The sequence below is a fragment of the Pseudophryne corroboree genome, chromosome 3 (genome assembly GCF_028390025.1).
Source record: "Pseudophryne corroboree isolate aPseCor3 chromosome 3, aPseCor3.hap2, whole genome shotgun sequence".
Classification (NCBI taxonomy): domain Eukaryota; kingdom Metazoa; phylum Chordata; class Amphibia; order Anura; family Myobatrachidae; genus Pseudophryne; species Pseudophryne corroboree.
In genome coordinates, this window is record NC_086446.1 from 702,408,423 (window position 1) to 702,430,971 (window position 22,549).

General features: G+C 45.3%; 2 protein-coding genes across 7 annotated transcripts in view; both read left to right on the forward strand.

Annotated features, from left to right (window-relative positions):
• The window catches only part of CEP55 (centrosomal protein 55), a 222,931-nt gene extending 221,966 nt beyond the window's left edge, over nt 1-965 (forward strand). For all 6 annotated transcript variants that reach the window (XM_063962074.1, XM_063962075.1, XM_063962073.1 and 3 more), the window contains 2 exons: nt 97-222; nt 595-965. In XM_063962074.1, the coding sequence (XP_063818144.1) occupies nt 97-222; nt 595-798 (330 nt within the window). In that variant the 3' untranslated portion in view covers nt 799-965. The remainder of the gene's footprint in view (nt 1-96; nt 223-594) is intronic.
• Nucleotides 966-7,151: 6,186 nt separating this feature from the next.
• The window catches only part of FFAR4 (free fatty acid receptor 4), a 56,411-nt gene continuing 41,013 nt past the window's right edge, over nt 7,152-22,549 (forward strand). The window contains exon 1 of the mRNA XM_063963753.1: nt 7,152-7,834. Within this exon, the coding sequence (XP_063819823.1) occupies nt 7,301-7,834 (534 nt within the window). The 5' untranslated portion in view covers nt 7,152-7,300. The remainder of the gene's footprint in view (nt 7,835-22,549) is intronic.

Below are 22,549 nucleotides of genomic sequence, written 5' to 3' on the forward strand. Positions count from 1 at the left end.
TCCATGGTTTGGCATTTCTAGTATGGGAGTTTATCATGTTTAAAGATCCTAGTTTTCCATTAAAGACTGTTTAGTAGTTTCTTCTTCCTTTATCAGATCCAAAGGTGCACATCCGACTTAGAAAATGAGAAGATTGACAGACATAGCGTACAGCATCAACTTTATAAAGTGCTGAAAGAGCTGCGCAAGACTCGAGAACAGATAACAAAGCTGGAGCCAGTAGTAAGTCCAGAATTCTTACCAGAGACTTGCACAGAGAACTCAGAAACACTTTAGTTGGATGATGTATTTTACACCACAAAATGGGATTACCTCCAATTTAAAGTAGACTGTTGACTCTGTTAAATTTAAACTCCCACATAGGGTTACAATTAAGCTGCAGCTTCCAATCCCGGGATTGAATCCCGGACGTTTTTGATCTTAAATCCCGGGATTGGACTCCCTATCTGTATGTATAATCTATAGTGTAAAATTATGTGCACAGGAACAATGTTCAGCCTATGAGTTCCACTGTGCATAGGTAATGAGCATATTGAACACTTAAATTATAATTATTTCTTTTTACTTTTTTTCTTTTACCTCTCTCACAATCAGAAACGTGACATTTGCTACGTAGACGCATCCAGCAACTTTGTGTCTGAATTCAGTGACAAGCTGAAGGTGCGAGAAGAGCATCAGTCTCCGAGGCACAACAGTCTCTTGGACGAAAGTTTCCTGGAGTGTCCCCGATGCAGAGCGGTGTACCCTGCCAGCCAGCACCGGGAGCTTCTTGCGCACATAGACTTCTGCACCAGCTGATGGAGAACTGCTGTTATTACTGCTGCCCAGACAGAAGCTACTTCATCATGAGAAAGACAAGGAGTAGTCTGCCTCTGTTACACTCCTTATTTTATATTACCTGTACAAATTGTATTATGATGTACATTTTTTTTTTAATGCCTGTATAAACAAAAGTCTTACACAAACGCCATTGGTTCATGTAGTTTAAATGCTGTGGTTTTAAACATCCGTTACCTGGCTTGAATATGCTGCAAGCAATAATATGCCTAGTTACTGTCTACGCATTAGAATGGATGGTTTATCATAACATGTATGGACGAAACTACTGACAAGTCATAGTGATCTTCGTTGCTAGGGTTAATCAAACTGAAAGTCCTTCACATGATTAGGTTCTGATTCACATTATGCACTTTCTCACTTGCCTGAAGCATATCCACCTCTACTATCAGGCCCTAAGAACTAATGGTGTCTGCCATGCACTGATGTCAGTCTTACTGCCCTTCTTAAATATTATGACTCCTGTTTTTACATATAGAGAAACTTGAAAGCTTTTAGCTAAGCTGATAAAACAATGAACTTAAATTAAATTATAACATTGCACTTTTTTTTCCAGCATATGTTTAAACTACTCTGCTTATGTCTTCTATGAATATTTTTTTTGTTTGTGTTCTCATGCAAATTTTTTGACTCAGAGCCAGTAATATATTTAGAACTTTGTATATTGTTGGTATGAAAATGGGAGTTTAATAAAGGTTTTTTTTTTAATTTAGAAGAACAAAGCATGCATGGATATGTTGAATATTGTGAAAACACAGTTTATTTTTACAGTGTAATAGGGCAGAAGATGGCGCCACCCAAATAAGTAAAAGTAATGCGGTACACAAAGCAGATCACGTTTTACTTTGGCACTGAATGCCATTGCATTAAAATAGAGCGAGACCAGGATGTAGCTTGAAAGCTTCTTAGGGTGGCAGCACAATCATAGTCCTCAAGCTTCATCTCTCTAAAACCATTGGCACTTCCCTTTTCCCAACTGCCTGCTTAGGTAGCCTTTGTGATCAGGGCTAGAAGAGGAGTCTCCTGCTTCCCAAAAATGTAATTTTGGTCCACCTAGACTGGCTTTTCTATTTGGGCTTGCAGACCTCGTGGGATACCGCTGTTTATTAGTGGTCTGACCAGTACTGCTGAATTGGTCCCCACTTCATTAGCTGCACTAGCTATTCTACTGTATCAGGGCTATTAATGGCATCTTGGAGGCTTACCTAACTGGGCTTTTAACTTACCTGCAGCATCACTAGGCCTGGATGCTGGGAGCCTGCATTATTTGTGCTCTGCTATTTAATAAATCGACCTAGCTCTTCTGCAAATATACACATATACCTGATATCTTCTATCAGCATTGTCACCTGGTGACTGAATAAATATTTAATACAACCTATAGCCCGTATCTTTAATAAGACGAGGATAACATTTTTTGCTTTACTTGTGGCAAATCCATTTAGTGCTAACTTATCTAACACTGCTGCATAAATCATCTGACGAGGGATGCAGAGGTTCCACCGAGTATAGTTAAGTCATTCTTCTTACAGGGAAAAGAACCGGCGTTGCTTAACTCTAAAGCTTAGTACACACTGTCCGTTTTTTTTATGTCACCCCAACGATAGAGGCGATTTCTCAGAAAATCGAAGGCCCCAATATATGAGCTACACACTAAATGACTTTTCTGCCATACCACACTGAATTTGCATATATCGACCCACAATATTGGTGATGTAGTTACGTAAAAAGTTGGGGAATGTGGTCAGATTGTTGAGAATGCCCATACACTGTGACTTCAACGGTTTGACTGCGAGGCTCAGACCGGAAGCACCTGCTGTGTGTAAATGTCCAAACACTGTAGCTATGGCTATAGCAGCTCATAGCCTAATGACTTGCTGACCCAAATCATTTTATTTGGGTCTGGACTTAAGCTACTGGCCGCAGCACCCCTGTAAGTGTTTGGAAAACACTATACTTTTTTCTATCTATTTTAAGCAATGTTCTTGTTTAATTTTTTTATGATTTATACACTAGGTGGGTGGGTATCTATTATTCCAGCCCACAACTCTATACTTGGGGAACTAAATGGCAGCTAGATCTTTTAGGACTCCGTTTCACTACAGTCTAAAGTTACTGCTTACAGCCATACCTCAAACCCAGTAACCCTTTATTATTCTTAGCACACTTCTGGTCTTTATTGTATGTGTAGACTCATCACTGGTAGATGCAGCCTCCGTTTTTTTGAGGCCCCTCTCATACCTCTCCTTTTTCCTTTATCCCACATACCCTTACATAGGATATTATCAAACCAGCTGCATCTGGAGCTTTGGACGGTTTCAGAGATTGAAAGTCTATCTTCTGATATAGCTTGGTGAAGCTTAAGTGTATGGTTACAGCCCAATTTAGGCAAATACATTTATCCAGAAATTAAGAACTTGGATTATACATAAACTGAAGGGTTATGATCGATTGAAAAGAATAAAAAGGGTAGCAACCCTCGCTTTAATCACGGACCACTACTCTTCAGTATACAAAGCATCCAGCACTGCTGAAAAACAGGGTGGTTATTTCAATACTGAACTATGTCGTATTCGCGGTTTCCAAAATTAATTTTGACCCTACTGGAATGCCCTATTGTAAGATGTTTGCATAGAAGCTGGTTACGTGACTGACCGATATTTAATCACATTCTACGAGGAGGCATATTTTACCCAGACACATCCCACATCCACATGATCTCACTCCAAACAGGAGTGTTATTGTGGTACATTCAAGCAGGCATCTGACGATATTCACCAAGTACAGACCCATCTCACTCTTAAATATGGATGTTAAGCTCTTTGTTGATACATTTGAGAACATATTGAATAATTAGATCACCTACCTAATTGACACTGTATTCTGTCCCCACACCGAAATAGCCCCAGACAGCAAAAGCTTTCTCATATTCCTCTTACTGATACAGGATCGCACAGTCTCAATGTAGCAAACCACTCTTGATTGCAGCGGCAATGTCTTGTGGCACCTGAGTCAATTTACCAGCAATCTCTTCTTTGAAGTCTGTGACACTTAAAATGGACTCCTTTTTACAGTTACACTTGTGTTTCTGTTTAGCATTCAAATATTTGTTTGCATTCAAATACAAATCCTGTCTGTCATATTAGTGTTTGATAATGAAGCTGTCATGGCCCTTCATGTTTCATACCCTGAGAAAATTTGCCTTTAAAAGATAAACGAGCACTAGATCACACTCTTATCTTCAGCAATACTGACCTATAGGCTTTCCCCAATTGTGGTATCACAGAGTAATGGCACCAGACAGGGATGGCCACTTTCCTGCTCGTATATGCGTTATGCGTCCAATTGCTTTCAATCACAATCCATGGTAATCCGGTTGTGATGTGTTCAAATAGGATATACAAAATTGCTCTCCTCATGTACAACATACTTCTCATTCTCTAATCTACCAGTGATACATTTACTAAGCAGTGCTTTCAAAGCTGCTGCTGGATTTAAAGGGGCCTGGTTTTATATCATGCAGCGACTTCGAAAAGCTCTACATAGTAAATTTAACCTCTGAACTTGTGACGCAGAATTTTTGGATATAAAATTATACTTTTTAAATCCTAAGTTCTTGCTCTTCTTTTACTTCATAACTCCTCTAAGACAATAGAGCAGTGTTTCCCAACTAGGGAGTCCAATCCTGGGCTGTTTTTTCAATCCCGGGATTCAATACTGAAAAATGCTCAATCCTGGTATAGCTGGGATTTAGTTGGTAAAAATAAATAAGTAATATAACTTTATTTATATTGGACCGGCACTCCAAATAGTATTAAACTGCTCCTGGTGCCCTCACAGAAAACAGTATAGCAGGCAATGGTGCGGCACTCGGGATATTAAACTAAAGAACAACGCACATCCAGTGTATTATCAGTGGATAATACACTGGATGTGTGTTGTTCATTAGTTTAATATCCTGAGTGCCGCACCATTGCCAGATAGATAGATATAATGCCAAGTCTTGCGTTATGGGGGCTAAGCTGCACCTCTAGAAGAACCCCGTTAGTACGGGTTCATTAAATAAGATAGAGCAAATGGGGATCTGAGGGAGCTAAACTGATACCAGTAACGTGTACAGTAATACAACCATAAGTATTATAAACTCAAATGCATTTTAACATAAAACAACACTTTTTAATTTGTGAAAATGTCTTTTAAAACATTCCAAGCTATGTGGAGATACATAAAAAAAATCCATATATTGTACATACAAAAGAGACATCTTATGATCACTCTGTAATCAAATATTCATGGAGAAATCAGGAATTTGTTATTGGCTCACGTAGATACAGTTGGAATTCATAGAAAATCCAACGCGTTTCATCAAAATAACTTCCTCAGGGGTAAAGCCCAAGCTGTAATGGAGTAAGCAGAGGTATGAGTGATTTGAGGTAAATACCTCTTCCTGTAAGGATGAACCGATTTCTTTTTATAAGTTTTATAATACCAACTTCCCCAAGTGAATTACCCTCCACTTTTCATCTTCCTCAGACAGTTTTTCCAACGTTGGGTGCCCTCTATATCTCATGGTTTGGCTGGATTAATGCTATAAATTGATGTTACCAAAGATATCCTATCTGTTTCAGACAATACCTGCATCTATCCTGGTTCTTTCCTTACTGCTATTCAAACAATCTAACATATTAATCTGGAACTTAAAGAAATAAAAAAAATTAGGGCTAATCATTACTTCTTGTAATCTGCCCTTATGTCTTACTGTTTATCCTGACTTCATCCTCCTTGTGGGTAGACATATGCAAATTTTGTGTTGAGTGGCTGAACAATCATTAACTTGGAAAAAAAAAAAAAAACAGAAAAATGTGCTGCCTGTCCACATACTAAAAAATCACCCCAATTGTTGGAACATCCAAATATTTAGTAGTGTATACTTAAAGTAGATTAAGTGATTTTTTTTTTCCTCCCACATCACACTGAATTTGCATATGCCCACTCACGAGGAGGATGAGGTAATCTGGAGAAACTGTGGGACATATGCACATATTATGGAGAATTCATGCACATTGTGCAATATCGGGACCTTTTGACCAATATCTTCTGTCTAGAAAGATAAATTGGATAATCAAAGCGACCAGTTCTGTGTGTTTTTGGACCATTTTATCAGCATTTGTCTAAAACGCTCACGCTGATCACACTACTTAGTAAAACAGGCCAATCACCTAATTATTGACGAATTGGCCCAATAATTGTATAGTGTGAACCAAGCTTTACAACATCTCCCTGATCCCCGGTTCTCCCATCTTAATTTCTTCACTAAGTGATCTATTTCTCTGGCCTGTATGGCCCCTCCCTGCACTGGGATAGGCAGGCTCTCTAGGATCCAGTTACCACATCCCCCATTTTATTCTTTCTTTACCCTCAATATCAACGCTAGGACCCATCAGCACCATAAGTCTCCCCTTAAACATCTGTTCTGTTCAGGTGCACTACTTTCAATTACATGTATACATGTAAATAAAATAATCAGGAAGAGACGCCAGGATAATTTAGACCACAAAGGCTGGGGACGCACTTACGGAAGATGCCTTGACGTTGGCAGGCGCGCTTACTTCCTATTATGTTATATTGACACATATATTATTTATTGCAAAGTACAGAACTTTCTTTTGTTTTCACATACACCGGTCTACTCTATAATGTGTTTCAGAGTTTTGAAATCTGCAAAATGAAAGGGATAACTCATCATATTCCCTAGTATTAGCAAATCTGCAATAGATTAGGATGCACTGTATCATTTTTTTTTTAAAAAAGTAAGATTTAGGTTAAAATGCAAAGCACTGATTGCTAGTTATTACCACGATAACTTATACATTTATACTGACTTTTTTTTTTTTAATTAAGGTTAACGGTATATTTTTGTTGTAGTCTCTTTTTAGGATGGATCAATACTTGTACCTTATTTCAAAAGAAAATGGTAATAAGAAAAGACTAGTTTTTGCAGTAACCAGGTGAGAGCTAAGCATCAGTACGGGAAATACAATCACACTTTTATCTTAACCTACGGGGAAGCGACAAGCAAATTAATGGAAATTTTACACTCTGCAAATATTGCCTAAGACAATGAAACGTCCCTATTATTTGGTAGTATACGAGAGTGTATCATAAAAACACAACACCTTCATCTTTGCTTTAGATGGGTGGATATTTACAAGAATGCTGAGCAACTTCCTTGTTTGAAATCACACAGCAATCATCTGGTCACACTGCAGCATGCAGAGCTTCACTTCATCTGACCTGGGCTGCTGTCACAGATCTCCTGCTGCTAGCCATCCCTTATGGCATCTGCTTGACGTCAGAGTCAACTTTTTGAATGCCCCATCTTTTGACTGTGATAGGACATGGTTGATCACATCATGTGTTGTTTTTGATTTTGGAATGTGCTGACGGTGTTTGCAAAAAAATTATGGGGCACATGTCTCTCGTGTATCAGTCTGACCAGCTAGGAAACCAAACACATTTTGGATTTTACTCCGAATTTAACAAGACTGTCGCTGTGACTGTGGTGGAGACTGTGTTCTTGTGCCTGGTGTTTGCATTTTCGTGCCTTGCTAACATCTGTGCCATAGTCTTGCTCGTCAGAAAGAAGAGGCTGGTGACCTCCAACTGCTTCGTACTAAACCTTTTCTGTTCAGATCTACTCTTCGTTAGCATGATCCCTTTCATCGTGGTTATCCGCTGGACAGAGGTCTGGGTCCTGGGTGACTTCTTCTGCCACTTGCTGTTCTATATTATGTGCCTCAGTGGTTGTGTCATTTTGATGTCCCTGTCTGCGGTTAGTCTGGAGAGGATGATCTGTATCATGAAGGTGACGCAGACAACCACCTGCGATGTGAAGGTGGTGGTGGGGGGGCTTCTAGTCATCTGGGTCTTCTCAGCCATGACTGCCTTACCTTTATGTCTGTTCTTCACAGTGGTAAAAGAAAGGGTGAATGGTGAGGTAAGTCCCACCTTGGTGGCATGATCTATGACTTATGTATGAATAGGGTACATCAGCCAGTGAATGAGCATTTCCAGGTTTATACATCTGTTGATTATGTTTTATTAATGTAAGTCATATTATTAACCCACTGGACTGGTCCGGTCACTTGCTGGCTTTGTGCGTTCATTCTCTTATCATTCCTGCACCTTCTGTTCTTTGGTTGTAAAATTCTAACTATGACTTCAATCTGTACATCAAAAATGTAAAGTATACATAGTGATAGTGATGGTACATGTCTCAGAATTGTTTTTTATGTTGTATCTTCCACGTAGAGCATCCCCTTAAATATAAGAATTTTCATTCACTCTATGATTCATTCTACTGTATATGAAATGCAATTTTCTCTGACGTCCTAGTGGATGCTGGGAACTCCGTAAGGACCATGGGGAATAGACGGGCTCCGCAGGAGACTGGGCACTCTAAAAGAAAGATTAGGTACTATCTGGTGTGCACTGGCTCCTCCCTCTATGCCCCTCTTCCAGACCTCAGTTAGAATCTGTGCCCGGCCAGAGCTGGGTGCTCCTAGTGGGCTATCCTGAGCTTGCTAGAAAGAAAGTATTTGTTAGGTTTTTTACTTTCAGTGAGATCTGCTGGCAACAGACTCACTGCTACGTGGGACTGAGGGGAGAGAAGCAAACCTACCTGCGTGCAGCTAGCTTGTGCTTCTTAGGCTACTGGACACCATTAGCTCCAGAGGATTCGAACACAGGGCCTGACCTCGATCGTCCGGAGCCGCGCCGCCGTCCCCCTTGCAGAGCCAGAAGAAGAAGATGAAATCGGCGGCAGAAGACTCCGGTTTTCATTAAGGTAGCGCACAGCACTGCAGCTGTGCGCCATTGCTCCCACAGCACACCACACTCTCCGGTCACTGTAGGGTGCTGGGGGGGGGGGGGGGGGCGCCCTGGGCAGCAATTATATTACCTTTTGGCTAAATATACACATAATACAGTCACCAAACTATATGTGTAAAAAAAAAACCGCCATTAAAGTAAAGAAAACACGGGACAGAAGCCCGCCGCTGAGGGGGCGGGGCCTTCTTCCTCAGCACACCAGCGCCATTTTCCCTTCACAGCTCCGCTGGAAGCACGCTCCCCAGGCTCTCCCCTGCAGTATCCAGGTACAAGACGGGTTAAAAAGAGAGGGGTGGCACATAAATTTAGGCGCAAATCGATACAAACAAGCAGCTATTGGGAAAATCACTTATTAGCAGTGTAAATCCCTGTGTTATATAGCGCTGTGGTGTGTGCTGGCATACTCTCTCTCTGTCTCCCCAAAGGACTTTGTGGGGTCCTGTCCTCAGTCTGAGCATTCCCTGTGTGTGTGCGGTGTGTCGGTACGGCTGTGTCGACATGTTTGATGGGGAGGGTTACGTGGAGGCGGAGCAGGGGCAGATACATGTGGTGTCGCCCCCGACGGGGCCGACACCTGATTGGATGGATATGTAGAAGGTCTTAACCGACAGTGTCAACTCCTTACATAAAAGGTTCGATGACGCAGCAGCCTTGGGACAGCCGGGGTCTCAGCCCGCGCCTGCCCAGGCGACTCAGAAGCCGTCAGGGGCTCATAAACGCCCGCTAGCTCTGATGGTAGACACAGATGTCGACACGGAGTCTGACTCCAGTGTGGATGAGGATGAGACAAATGTTCAGTCTACAAAAGCCATCCGATGCATGATTACTGCAATGAAAGATGTATTGCACATTTCTGATATTAACCCGGTTACCACCAAAAGGGGTATTATGTTTGGGGAGAAAAAGCAGCCAGTGACTTTTCCCCCATCTGATGAATTAAATGATTTGTGTGAAGAAGCGTGGAGTTCCCCTGATAAGAAACTAGTGATTTCTAAGAGGTTACTGATGGCGTACCCTTTCCCGCCAACGGATAGGTTACGGTGGACAAGGCGCTAACACGCTTATCTAAAAGGGTGGCACTGCCGTCTCAGGATACGGCCGCCCTAAAGGATCCTGCGGATAGAAAGCAGGAAGCTATCCTGAAGTCTGTGTATACACACTCTGGTACTCTACTGAGACCTGCTATTGCTTCAGCATGGATGTGTAGTGCTGCAGCAGCATGGACTGATACCCTGTCAGACAACCAACACTGATTCCCTCGACAGGGATACTATTTTGCTAACCATCGAACATATAAAAGACGTCGTCTTATATATGCGGGATGCACAGAGGGACATTTGCCTGCTGGCATCTAGAATTAATGCAATGTCCATTTCTGCCAGGAGAGTATTATGGACTCGGCAGTGGACAGGTGATGCAGATTCTAAAAAACACATGGAGGTTTTGCCTTATAAGGGTGAGGAACTATTTGGGGACGGTCTCTCGGACCTCGTATCCACAGCAACTGCTGGGAAGTCGACTTTTTTGCCTCAGGTTCCCTCACAGCCTAAGAAAGCACCGTATTATCAAATGCAGTCCTTTCGGCCTCAGAAAGGCAAGCGGGTCAGAGGAGCATCCTTTCTGGCCAGAGGCAAGGGTAGAGGAAAGAAGCTGCATCAGGCAGCCAGTTCCCAGGAACAAAAATCCTCCCCTGCTTCCACTAAGTCCACCGCATGACGTTGGGGCTCCACAGGCGGAGCCAGGTGCGGTGGGGGCGTGTCTCCGAAACTTCAGCAACCAGTGGGTTCGCTCACAAGTGGATCTATGGGTTGTACAAATTGTATCTCAGGGATACAAGCTGGAGTTCGAGGCGACTCCCCCTCGCCGTTACCTCAAATCAGCCTTGCCAGCTGCTCCCAGGGAAAGGGAGGTAGTACTGGCGGCAATTCACAAGCTGTACCTCCAGCAGGTGATAATCAAGGTCCCCCTCCTTCAACAGGGCAGGGGTTACTATTCCACAATGTTTGTGGTACCGAAACCGGACGGTTCGGTGAGACCCATCCTGAATTTAAAATCCTTGAACACTTACATAAAGAAGTTCAAGTTCAAAATGGAATCGCTCGGGGCGGTGATTGCAAGCCTGGAAGAGGGGGATTTTATGGTGTCGCTGGACATCAAGGATGCTTACTTGCATGTCCCCATTTTCCCACCTCACCAGGAGTACCTCAGGTTTGTGGTACAGAACTGTCATTACCAATTCCAGACGTTGCCGTTTGGTCTCTCCATGGCTCCGAGAATATTTACCAAGGTAATGGCCGAAATGATGATACTCCTTCGAAGAAAGGGAGTTATAATTATCCCGTACTTGGACGATCTCCTCATAAAGGCAAGGTCCAAAGAGCAGTTGTTGGTCAGCGTAGCACTCTCTCAGGAAGTGTTGCAACAGCACGGCTGGATTCTGAATATCCCAAAGTCGCAGCTGATCCCTACGACGCGTCTGCTTTTCCTGGGAATGATTCTGGACACAGAACAGAAGAAGGTGTTTCTCCCGGAGGAGAAGGCCCAGGAATTGTCATCTCTGGTAAGGGACCTCCTGAAACCAAAACAGGTGTCGGTGCATCACTGCACGCGAGTCCTAGGAAAGATGGTGGCTTCTTACGAAGCAATTCCCTTCGGCAGGTTCCATGCAAGGATCTTTCAGTGGGATCTGTTGGACAAATGGTCCGGATCGCATCTTCAGATGCATCGGTTGATCACCCTGTCCCCAAGGGCCAGGGTGTCTCTGCTGTGGTGCCTGCAGAGTGCTCATCTTCTCGAGGGATGCAGGTTCGGCATACAGGACTGGATCCTGGTGACCACGGATGCAAGCCTCCGAGGATGGGGGGCAGTCACTCAGGGAAGAAATTTCCAGGGACAGTGGTCAAGTCTGGAGACTTCTCTACACATAAATATATTGGAACTAAGGGCCATCTACAACGCCCTGAGTCAAGCAGAGCCCCTGCTTCAAAACCAATCTGTACTGATTCAGTCAGACAACATCACGGCGGTCGCCCATGTAAACCGCCAGGGCGGCACAAGAAGCAGGATGGCAATGGCAGAAGCCACAAGGATTCTTCGATGGGCGGAGAATCACGTGCTAGCACTGTCAGCAGTGTTCATTCCGGGATTGGACAACTGGGAAGCAGACTTCCTCAGCAGGCACGACCTCCACCCGGGAGAGTAGGGACTTCATCAAGAAGTCTTCACACAGATTGTAAATCGTTGGGAACTGCCACAGGTGGACATGATGGTGTCCCGCCTCAACAAAAAGCTAAAAAAAAATTGCGCCAGGTCACGTGACCCTCAGGCGATAGCTGTGGACGCACTAGTGACACCGTGGGTATACCAGTCGGTTTATGTGTTCCCTCCTCTTCCTCTCATACCCAAGGTACTGAGGATAGTAAGAAAGAGAGGAGTAAGAACTATACTCATCGTTCCGGATTGGCCAAGAAGAACTTGGTACCCAGAACTACAAGAAATTATCTCAGAGGACCCATGGCCTCTGCCTCTCAGACAGGACCTGTTACAGCAGGGGCCCTGTCTGTTCCAAGACTTACCGCGGCTGCGTTTGACGGCATGGCGGTTGAACGCCGGATCCTAGCGGAAAAGGGCATTCCGATGAAGTTATTCCTACGCTGATAAAGGCTAGGAAAGACGTGACAGCAAAACATTATCACCGTATATGGCAAAAATATGTTGCTTGGTGTGAGGCCAGGAAGGCCTCTACAGAGGAATTCCAGCTGGGTCGATTCCTGCACTTCCTACAGTCAGGAGTGACTATGGGCCTAAAATTAGGTTCCATAAAGGTCCAGATTTCGGCCCTATCTATTTTCTTTCAAAAAGAACTGGCTTCACTGCCTGAGGTTCAGACATTTGTTAAGGGAGTGCTGCATATTCAGCCCCCTTTTGTGCCTCCAGTGGCACCTTGGGATCTTAACATTGTGTTGGATTTCCTGAAATCACACTGGTTTGAGCCACTTAAGACCGTGGAGCTAAAGTATCTCACGTGGAAGGTGGTCATGCTGTTGGCCTTGGCTTCAGCTAGGCGTGTGTCAGAATTGGCGGCTTTGTCATGTAAAAGCCTGTATCTGATCTTCCATATGGACAGGGCAGAATTGAGGACTCGTCCCCAATTTCTCCCAAAGGTGGTATCAGCGTTTCATTTGAACCAACCTATTGTGGTGCCTGCGGCTACTCGGGACTTGGAGGCCTCCAAGTTTCTGGACGTAGTCAGGGCTTTGAAAATCTATGTAGCCAGGACAGCTGGAGTCAGGAAAACTGACTCGCTGTTTATCCTGCATGCACCCAACAAACTGGGTGCTCCGGCTTCAAAGCAAACTATTGCGCGCTGGATTTGTGACACGATTCAGCAAGCTCATTCTGCGGCAGGGTTACCGCATCCTAAATCAGTAAAAGCCCATTCCACAAGGAAGGTTGGCTCTTCTTGGGCGGCTGCCCGAGGGGTCTCGGCTTTACAGCTTTGCCGGGCTGCTACTTGGTCGGGTTCAAACACATTTGCTAAGTTCTACAAGTTTGATACCCTGGCTGAGGAGGACATACCCTTTTTTATTCATACGGTGCTGCATAGTCATCCGCACTCTCCCGCCCGTTTGGGAGCTTTGGTATAATCCCCATGGTCCTTACGGAGTTCCCAGCATCCACTAGGACGTCAGAGAAAATAAGAATTTACTCACCGGTAATTCTATTTCTCGTAGTCCGTAGTGGATGCTGGGCGCCCGTCCCAAGTGCGGAGACTCTGCAATACATGTATATAGTTATTGCTTAACTAAAGGGTTATTGTTATGAGCCATCTGTTACTGAGGCTCAGTTGTTGTTCATACTGTTAACTGGGTATGGTTATCACAAGTTGTACAGTGTGATTGGTGTGGCTGGTATGAGTCTTACCCTGGATTCCAAATCCTTTCCTTGTTGTGTCAGCTCTTCCGGGCACAGTTTCCTTAACTGAGGTCTGGAGGAGGGGCATAGAGGGAGGAGCCAGTGCACACCAGATAGTACCTAATCTTTCTTTTAGAGTGCCCAGTCTCCTGCGGAGCCCGTCTATTCCCCATGGTTCTTACGGAGTTCCCAGCATCCACTACGGACTACAAGAAATAGAATTACCGGTGAGTAAATTCTTATTTTAATGGTGAGTTATCTTCCAACATGAGATCATTGTGAAAGTTTGTCGCTCTTATTTCCCAGCTGAATTACACTTCCCATTGATTTTAAATGTGTGATTAGCATCTGTAACTTAAAAAAATTGTATTTAATTACCATATATATGGTCTTCTCCCTCAAAACATACTATGTGCAGCGCCGCCAGTGGCATGGGGGAAGGTGGAGCCTGCAGCTGCACAGGGGGAAATTTGCCACCCTGAGCAGCGCTGCAAAGCGGTCCCTCCTGCCTGGCCCCTCCAAAAAGCCCGGACCCATGTAATTAGTACTCTCCCCTCTCTCAGCACCTCCTGGTTGTCACTTCTTATTGGCAAGGAGTATGCTTATGCATCCTGAACATAAATTGTTCCTCCCAGTGTCTTGTTACCTAATTCTTCATCATTACCTTAGATTTACTGACTTACAGATCTGTCCTTGCTGGTATTGGGAAGAAATCATTATTGCCACACTCTTCTAATGTCTCTAAAATATCATTACAACCAAGATCTATAGGGACACCATAATCACTTGACCAATATATAAATAATGTTAGTTACCAGCATGTCAAAATGTCGGAGCAACATAACCATATTGTCAGCAGCGGCGGCAGCTGTGCGCGCCCGAGCAGAGCGACCCTTGGATTGCCATCTAGTGGCCGCCGGCGCACAAAACACTTGCATTACCCTCTAGAGGGGAGCAGCAGAGTTAGCCTTTTAATATATATATATATATATATATATATATATATATAAATAAAATATAATGTGTGTGTGTGTGTGTGTGTGTGTGTGTGTGTGTGTGTGTGTGTGTGTCTCACTTTCTAATCAGGTTTTTTTTGAGACAGAGCACTTTCCAAAAGCATTTTCTCTGCGTATGTTGCACATTCTTTATTATTATTATTAAGATGCTTACATTGATGAAAAAACCCTCAAAACTATTAAACCTAAAGATAAGTGATGCCTGTCATCGGGTGCCACGTGTCTTATGGTACATACACACGGTGCGATGCACTCAATGCCCGACATTAACTATACGATGTGGCCGGAGCCCGGCGCCACTGACATAGTCAATGTGTGCTGCCTGCACAGTCTATTTTTTCTTGTGATGCCGATCCTGAGAGACCGCACATCGGTATTGCAAACTGTGTACACACAGTGCGACATGCACAAACTTTCCTTAAGATTTTAACTATATAGTCTATGGGGTCTATTCAATTCAAGTTGGAATTCCCGACTTGTCGGAAAACACGTGGATTGGCAGATTAGCCACGGATCCACAGGTTTTGTCGGATTAGCGGCCAAATCCGACAGTTTTTAGCTCCGTTTCCAATAATGTCAATACGAATTTAAAAAAAAGTCGGATTGGCGTTCTCTGAAACCGCCAAAACCTGTCTGATTTGGCCGCAAATTGATTACTGAAATGTTGGATCCTTTCCGTCGGAAAATGCCCTTTGAAAAATCCCTCCTAAAAGCATAGAAGGCAGAGAAATAAATGTATACATGAAAATAAAAGGTGTGGCACAGAAAACATGACCCAGGAAAGTGATAAACCTTCGGGAGGGATCCCCCTCTCCACCTATCCTCACCCTGACTTATGTCTCCTTGTTGGTATATGGAGTTAGCTGTATAGTTGGGAGGTAGGGGATTATGTCCTTGTGTCACCTGCACTGCGGATGCTTGTGGACTCCCGCATTACCATACGGACTGCATTACATCTCAATGCTTGTGGTGTTTTCATTTATTACTGTTCCTTGTTAATTGTAGGCTTTCTCTATTTCTAATGTAACAAGCTATATCGGGATGTAGTTGTCATCTGTCAGAATGCTGATGCCGGAGTCCTGAACATAATTATGCTGGGTTAGAGTTAGGCTGTGGGAGTGTAAGGTTAGGCTGTGGGGGGAGATGGTTAGGTTTAGGCTGTGATATGGGATAGTTAGGCTGTGGGAGTGGAATGAAAGGTAAGGCGGGGGGGGGGATGGTTAGGGTTAGGCTGTGGGAGGGGAAGGTTAGGTTCTGGTGGAAGATGGTTAGGGTTAGGCTGTGGGAGGGGAAAGGTTAGGGTTAGGCTTCGGGTAGGGGGGGTGGTTAGGGTGAAGGGGAGAGTTACTTTTAGTTTAGTTGGGCGGCATTGGGATTTTAGGCAATCGGGATGCTGGTGTCCGTATTCTGACCATGGTACCCAACTCTGTATATCGTATGTCTCTGTATATTTGTGTTTGTGCTTATATATTATATCAGCATGTAAGATAACTGAAGCTTGATAGTGTGGGAGAGGCCATTTAGACTGTGAACATCATGTTTCCTGTCAGTTTAACCCAAATCAGTGATTGTGTAAATGTGCAGTGACCAGAAGCGATATCTGAGAATGATTAATGCTTGAACTGAAAAAGCAGAGGTCTTCCAGTGGCCAGTCTGTATGTGAGTGTCTATTAGCAATCTGCAGTAACGGCCAGATGGGATCTGAGTGATCATCCGTCTCATCACAGAATAACATGGAAGCACATGTCCATGACCAAATTAGACATATCCTCAGGCGATTTGCTTTGGTCAGGCTGCTGGATTTGATCTTGATGTGGGCAACCCAGTGTATTGAAACTTGTCACAAGGAGTCTTGGTGCCTGAATGTCTGATAACAGAACACTTTCTTGCAGTGAGACGGACTACAAGAAAACCTGCATCTCTGCTACTTCTCGCTCTCTGTCATGTCTCTTTAGGGAGCTGCAAACATATCTACACAACAATAGCTGTAGCTGACCTAATACTATAGGATCTGTACATCTCTAAAGGGTCGTGAGCTATGGCACTGGCTTCAGATGGATCTTGGATTTAGCAGGCATCACTTTTGACCCAACTGGCGCTTAGAGCCATCAGAAGTTTGTGATGCCCATGCAGTGCCCATAGAGATACTCAGCCTGCTATTCCAGTTCACAGCACAGCGAAATGTGTAACATTATGTGATGATATTTTTCATCTCCCAGCAGTATCTGTTGGACTTGATAGATCAGTATACATTTAAACATATGCGGCCCATACAAGGCAAGCTACATTTGGCCATGGGGAGAAGCCACATGTGGAACCAGTGGGCAGAGGCGTAACAAGGGTTTTTGGAACCCCCCCCCCCCCCCCCCCAAAAAAAAACATAGCAAAAGAAGTAGTGGCGAAAAAATGGGCGTGGCCACGCTCCAGAAGGGAAAATGGCCCACAGTGCCAGATACATTGCCCCACAGTGCCAGATACAATGCCCCACAGTGCCAGATACAATGCCCCACAGTGCCAGTTACATTGCCCCCCAGTGCCAGATACAATGCCCCACAGTGCCGGATACATGCCCCACAGTGCCAGTTACATTGTCCCACAGTGCCAGATACAATGCCCCACAGTGCCAGATACATGCCCCACAGTGCCAGTTACATTGCCCTACAGTGCCAATTACATTGCCCCACAGTGCCAGTTACATTGCCCCACAGTGCCGGATACAATGCCCCGCAGTGCCGGATACAATGCCCCACAGTGCCAGATACAATGCCCCACAGTGCCAGATACATGCCCCACAGTGCCAGATACATTGCCCCACAGTGCCAGATACAATGCCCCACAGTGCCAGTTACATGCCCCACAGTGCCGGATACAATGCCCCACAGTGCCAGATACATGCCCCACAGTGCCAGTTACATTGCCCCACAGTGCCAGTTACATTGCCCCACAGTGCCAGTTACATGCCCCACTCAGTGCCAGTTACATATGCCCCATTTGGTGCCATATACATGCCCCACTGTGCTGCCAAGCCCGCCGCCACCCCACCCCCCCACCCCCGTCACTCACCGCTTGCTCTATGTGAGGGGAGGAGAGCGCAGCGCCTCTCCTTCCCCTCACCGCTCCAGGTCTCCGGCGGCTGTCTGGCGCCGGTACGCTAGCAAGTCAGAGCTCGCGGACCGGCAGCCAATCAGGAGCCGGTCCGCAAGGCTAGCGCCGGAGACCGGACACAGCAGCGCTGCTAGTGCTGGCATCGGCGGTGAGGGGAGGGAGCGACGCTGCGCTCTCCTCCCCTCACATTTAGGGTTGACGGGGGCGAGTGGGGCATGATGCCCTTGTCGCCGGCGGCGCCCCCCTCTCCTGGGCCTGCCAAGGTGCCCAGGGCATGTGCCCCACTCGCCCTACCCTAGATACGCCTCTGCCAGTAGGTGCAGGTGAGGGGGGGGGGGTTTGGGGTAGGGGATAATTATACTTGTGTGGTTCTCTATTACCCCTTTCACATCTCCAATGCCGGATCCTAAACAGTTCCTTACTGGGTGGGATTCGGCATTGGACCCTAACAGCAGGCTTCCCGATTCGGCAATATGCTGGGTCAGGTTGCCATAGCGGTGGGGGGCGGAGCCGGAAGCGACACGGAGGTGGCGCTGGGAGATGAACTCATCTCCATGCCGCATCTCCCTATGTAGTGAACTGGCCACTGATCCGGTAGTCAACCCGGGAATAACCCTTATTACCTGGAATTCTCCATGGGCCCTTTCACATTGCACAGTGGCCATAATTCAGATCTGATCGCAGCAGCAAATTTGTTAGCTAAGCCATGTGCACTGCAGGAGCAAAACCATGTGCGCTGTAGGGGGGGGGGGGGGGGGAGAGTTAGATTTGGGTGAGGTGTCTTCAAACTGAAATCTAAATTGCAGCGTAAAAATAAAGCAGTCAGTATTTACCCTGCACGGAAACCATATAACCCACCCAAATCTAACTCTCTCTGCACATGTTATATCTGCCCCCCCTGCAGTGCACATGGTTTTGCCCACTAGCTAACAAATTTGCTATCAGATCTGACTTACTCTCAGTGACCTGTGTCGACAGGGCAATATGCCGGGTCGATACCGGGTTATTTTTGTGATGTGAAAGTGGTAAACCTTTTTTCCCCTGGCTGCCCATTTCTGTTATTTGTACAAAGCAAAACACGGTGTTACAGTTGTCAGAAATTATCAGGATTTCACTAAATCTCCTTTATGTAGGAAATGCCAGTAATCATGTTCCCACATTCTCCTGCCTGTTGTTTGGGTCCTACTGTGATGGGTGGAAGTAGAGGTCCCTAGGACACTGCTTTCTGTAGATGTCTAATATTCACCTAGATCTAATCATGGACAAAACAGTGCTGCAGTGCTTCTCCAGTCAGCCGCTTGATGAAACATTGACGGCATATAGAAACCTTAATGTACTGCTCCAAAATAGAGCTGACAATATAGATTTCACAGTCCAGTTAAGAGTAATGAAACAGACGTCCCCCTCTAATGGGTCTGGCTTACAATGGGTCTCATTCAGAGGTGGATGCTACGTCCTTTTATGCAGTGGCTGTACTAAAATATGTAATAGCCACAGGGCATGTCATAACTACTTAACTGGCATGGTCGCATGTGATGCAACCAAAGCCAGAAGTCTGTTGCCTGACTTGGTCACTTCATATGCGACCAGCTGTTCCCCAGCCCCCGGCGGTCCGCTGCCCCTTCACAGCGGCCGGCATTCTGGAGCACGTTTCGGAAATCACAGTGCAGGGAGGGGGATGTTTATTCCTCTCCCTGCCCATAATGGCTGATCTCTGCGTGTGTCAGCTGCAGCAGGGGGCACTCTGCAGCGCTCTATATAGGTAGGGGGGCGGATATAACCAATGGGGGATGGGTGGCCCTGAAAATTATTCTGGAGTGGGGGTGTGGGGGAATAGCAATAAAAAAATACCCTGGTTACAGGGTATTCGGAAGGGGGGGGGGTTATGAAACATTTTTTTTTTTATTTGGCCACTAAGGGGCTGTGTGGGAGCTACTACTATTAGAATTTGAGACCAGTGGGAGGTGGGAATTTAGTTTCAAGGTTGATCTATAGAACCAAGGGGTGCAAAATACCCCTAGTTGTTTGTTTTAAAATAAAATTAATATTTTATTAAAAATACTTTCTAAACTTTATTAAGTAATTTAAAAAACTGACAATTTCTGAGCCTTTTTTTGTGGGGGAGAATCATCATCTAAGAGGTTAAGTAAAAAGATGCCCGCTGCTAGCCTCAGATCCACTTGCATTAGATCAACTGCTAGAACATCAGACATCTGAGTAGAGCTAGAGTCCGAGGATGCGGCCACTGGCTTCGACTTGCACAGAGAACGGCGCCGACACACCACCATATTCTTGGGCACTTCCTGTCACCACCCCCACATGGCAGTTGGGCTGTTGGGCCACTGCCAGCGACATTGCATTCACAGATCTGCACAGTTGCAGTGCGGCTCCCAGATCTTTAAACATCAGACAACTGAATCAGCACCAATGTTATTGTCTCTATATATTTGTATTCTTTGTTATAAGGAAGTACCTATCAGATGAAGAAGAATGTTGGGTCCTTTAACATATGGGTTTATTCCTGCCTTACTCAAGAGATTTGTATCAATGTTTGCATATGGTGTAACATTTTTACTGATTAAATAAGGTACGCTTTTTAATTAGTGCCTCAAATTTATTTTTTTGCTTTATACTGTATGTGACTTTGATTCAAATGTATTACTTTGTTTTTAACTACTGTGTGACTCCTTGGCAGTCAGCCGGTGCTACCATTAAGCTAACCTAGGTGGTTGCCAAGGGTGATAGGGGTTAGGGGGCACTTAAATCCCTAAATGGGTCACTCATCACATGATTTGCACATAGGGGGTCATTCCGACCCGATCGCACGCTGCACTTCTTCGCAGCCGTGCGATTGGGTCGGAACTGCACCGGCACCGCAGTGTGCTGGTGCATGGCAGTCATCGTTGCCTAGCGATCGCCTCTGAGACAGAGGCGGTCGCTAGGCGGGAGGGGGCTGAACCGCGGTGTTTAGCCGCCGCTTAGGGGGAGCGGACCGGCCAACGCAGGCATGGCCGGACTGTTGGGGGGGCGGGCCGCAGCAGCTGTGCTGGCCAGGAGTTACTCCTCAAATACAAAGGCATCGCCTCTGTGTGATGCTTTTGTATTTGTGCGGGGGGGGGGGGGGGGGGTGGCACTGACATGCGGGGCAGACTAGCCCTGTGCTGGGCGTCCCCCCGCATGTCTGAGTTAGCGATCGTAGCTGTGCTAAACTTAGCACAGCTACGATCAACTCAGAATGACCCCCTATAGTCCACTGCTGACATGAAGGAGAAACAACCAGCTGCTGCTCCTTAATGTTAATTGTACGCTGAAAGTATGGTACCTGGTTAAGAGGTTAAAGCCAAGCTTCACGCTGCCAATCTGAGAACGCCGCCCCACCTTCTGCATACAAAGGTAAGAAGCAGCAAAGGTGGTTGTGGTGAGGGGGTTGCCATTTCTAAATGGTGTCTGGATGCAGGTGTGATGTAGTTCACATAGTTACATTGGGGTCTATTATTGTGTGGCTATAACTTCCATTTTTCCACAATAGCAAATCCACTATTGTCTCCATTTAGAAAATATTTGCTGGAGCAGCTGAGTGATAATCAGCTACCAGCAGAGGCGTAGCGTGAAGACATGACACCCGGAGCATGGTCATGTCACGGCGCCCCCACCCACTACCACCACCACCACGACACATACATACATACATACATAGATTCACACATATTTAGGCACATGCATACATAAACACACACACATGCACAGATATATGCACATATATAAACACATAAACACAAATATACACACAGACATACACACATACACATACATATACACACACACACAGACATAAACACACACACATACTGTATACACAGATATATACAGATACATACATACATACATACATAAGCACACACATATACACAGACATATACCTGTATACACATAAATACACAAATATGCACACAGACATATACACACATTTATACACAAACACATATACACACACAGATACACATAAACACACAGTATACATAGACATAAACACATATACACACAGTATGCACACATTAATTCTCACCAAGAAGGCAGCAGCAGAGCAGCTCCTCATTCTAGTCTGGAGGGACGGAGCTTCTATGTGACTGACCTCCATGGGTAGAAGGAAAGGACTGAGGAAAGGGAAGGGGTGGCCACCACACTACCTGCATGTTTTAGATCACTGAATGCAGATACCGGACAGCCAGGAAAGTTCTGGCAAGCCTCCAAACCTTCTCTATTCCCTTACAACACACCACACTGCACTGCACTTGACTCTCTGCACTGCAATCAGTGATATGGAACATGCAGGCAGTGTGGTGGCCACCCCTTCCCTCTCTTCCAGTCATCTCCTCCTACCCTGAGTCTCGACTCCCAGCTCTGTTACAGAGAGCCAGCGCCTTCGGTCTCCAGTGGCGTCTGGAGCTTAAGCTCCACTCATTCCACCCTCGCTACGCCCATGGCTACCAGCGATACTGACTAGTAGTGTTAAGTGTAGTCTTACCGCTTCTCCAGCCGATCCATCTGCACACACTGGGGGGTCTATTCATGAAGCAGTGAAAACAGTGGAGAAGTGAGCCAGTGGAGAAGAGCCAATCAGCACTGGAGTAACATTTATAATTTGCATACTATAAAATTATACAGAGAAGCTGATTGGTTGCCATGGGCAACTTCCCCAGTGGCTCACTTCTCCACTCTTTTCACTGCTTCATGAATAAACCCCTAAGTCTGATTCACATCTGGAAGGAATTGCACTGCCGCAAGGA